The sequence below is a fragment of the Emys orbicularis genome, chromosome 2, assembly GCF_028017835.1.
Source record: "Emys orbicularis isolate rEmyOrb1 chromosome 2, rEmyOrb1.hap1, whole genome shotgun sequence".
NCBI lineage: Eukaryota > Metazoa > Chordata > Testudines > Emydidae > Emys > Emys orbicularis.
Window position 1 is genome coordinate 211,812,538 of NC_088684.1, and position 1,394 is coordinate 211,813,931.

The following is a 1,394-nucleotide window of genomic DNA, read 5'->3' on the forward strand; positions in this document are numbered from 1 at the left end:
CTGGGTTAATTAGCCTGCAGGATGCTTAACCCTTTCTGGCCATGTGTTATACCCTTTATAAGATTTGTTGCAAGTATATAACTGTGGTAGAAATAATGATTTGCATGATTATATTTTAATTAGATAATGTCACAGGGCGAAGTGTTCCTTTACCTGAACAGGCTAGCCTGTCCTCAGAACCAAATTCTACCCCTTTACAGCCTGTGCAACCCTGTTGACTTCAGTGGGGTTGTGTGGGGTATCAGGGCAGAATTGTGCCTAGATACTTACTAAAAAATAGGATTGTTGGATTGTATTAAATTCTGTGCTCTTAAACAGGTCACCTCATGATGAATAATTCAACTGAGTCGAATCTTCTCTCTACTTCTGATGATTATTATTATCCTGAGTTGGGCTCCGTCTGCAGCACAGAGAATATCAAGATCTTTGGATCAGTATTTTTTCCAGTCCTTTACTGTCTGGTGTTCGTGTTCGGCTTGGTGGGAAACAGCTTGGTCATTTGCGTTCTGATAGTTTGCAAGAAACTGACCAGCATGACTGATGTGTATTTGCTGAACCTCGCCATCGCTGACTTGCTTTTTGTTTTCTCCCTCCCCTTCCTGGCTCATTATGCTTCAGACCAATGGACTTTTGGAAATGCAATGTGTAAAACAATATGTGGAGTTTACTACATTGGCTTCTACAGCAGCATATTCTTCATAACCCTCATGAGCATAGACAGGTACTTAGCCATCGTCCACGCTGTGTACGCTCGGAAAGTTCGAACAACCCTGCTCAGCATTGTTATAAGCCTCGCCATTTGGTCAGTGGCCATTTTAGCTTCAATACCAAATATCTTCTTTATCCAAGAACTTAATGAAGATGGCAGTGTGAAGTGTGCTCCTTATTACCAGGATAATAGGACTACTTGGAAACTTTTCACCAATTCTAACGTCAATGTTTTGGGCCTCTTGATCCCACTTGGCATTCTCATTTTCTGCTACTCCCGCATCATGAAAAATCTGCAGAGATGCATGAACCGAAACAAGTATAAAGCAATGAAGCTGGTTTTCATTGTTGTAGTTGTGTTTTTCCTCTTCTGGGCACCCTTCAACATTGCGCTTTTTCTGGACTCTTTGCGAAGCCTGCTCATCATAGATGACTGCGAGACGAGCAAAAGCCTAGACCTGGCCCTGCAGGTGACTGAAACCATCTCCTTCATCCACTGCTGCCTGAACCCAGTGATCTACGCTTTTGTAGGTGAAAAGTTCAAGAAATACCTTCATGAAATATTCAGAAAACATGCAAGATTCTTATTGATTTGCAAAGACCACAATGTCTTTCAGAGTCACTATAGTATCTCTTCTATGCGCACCCAGTCCTCACATTCTTCTGTTATTGACCCTGTCCTGTAA

The 1,394-nt window shown here is 42.0% G+C and overlaps 1 protein-coding gene across 1 annotated transcript; it reads left to right on the forward strand.

Annotated features, from left to right (window-relative positions):
- Positions 1–326: 326 nt before the first annotated feature.
- On the forward strand, positions 327–1,394 carry LOC135874372 (C-C chemokine receptor type 8-like). Its single transcript, XM_065399177.1, has one exon. The coding sequence runs from the start codon at positions 327–329 to the stop codon at positions 1,392–1,394; it is 1,068 nt and encodes a 355-aa protein (XP_065255249.1).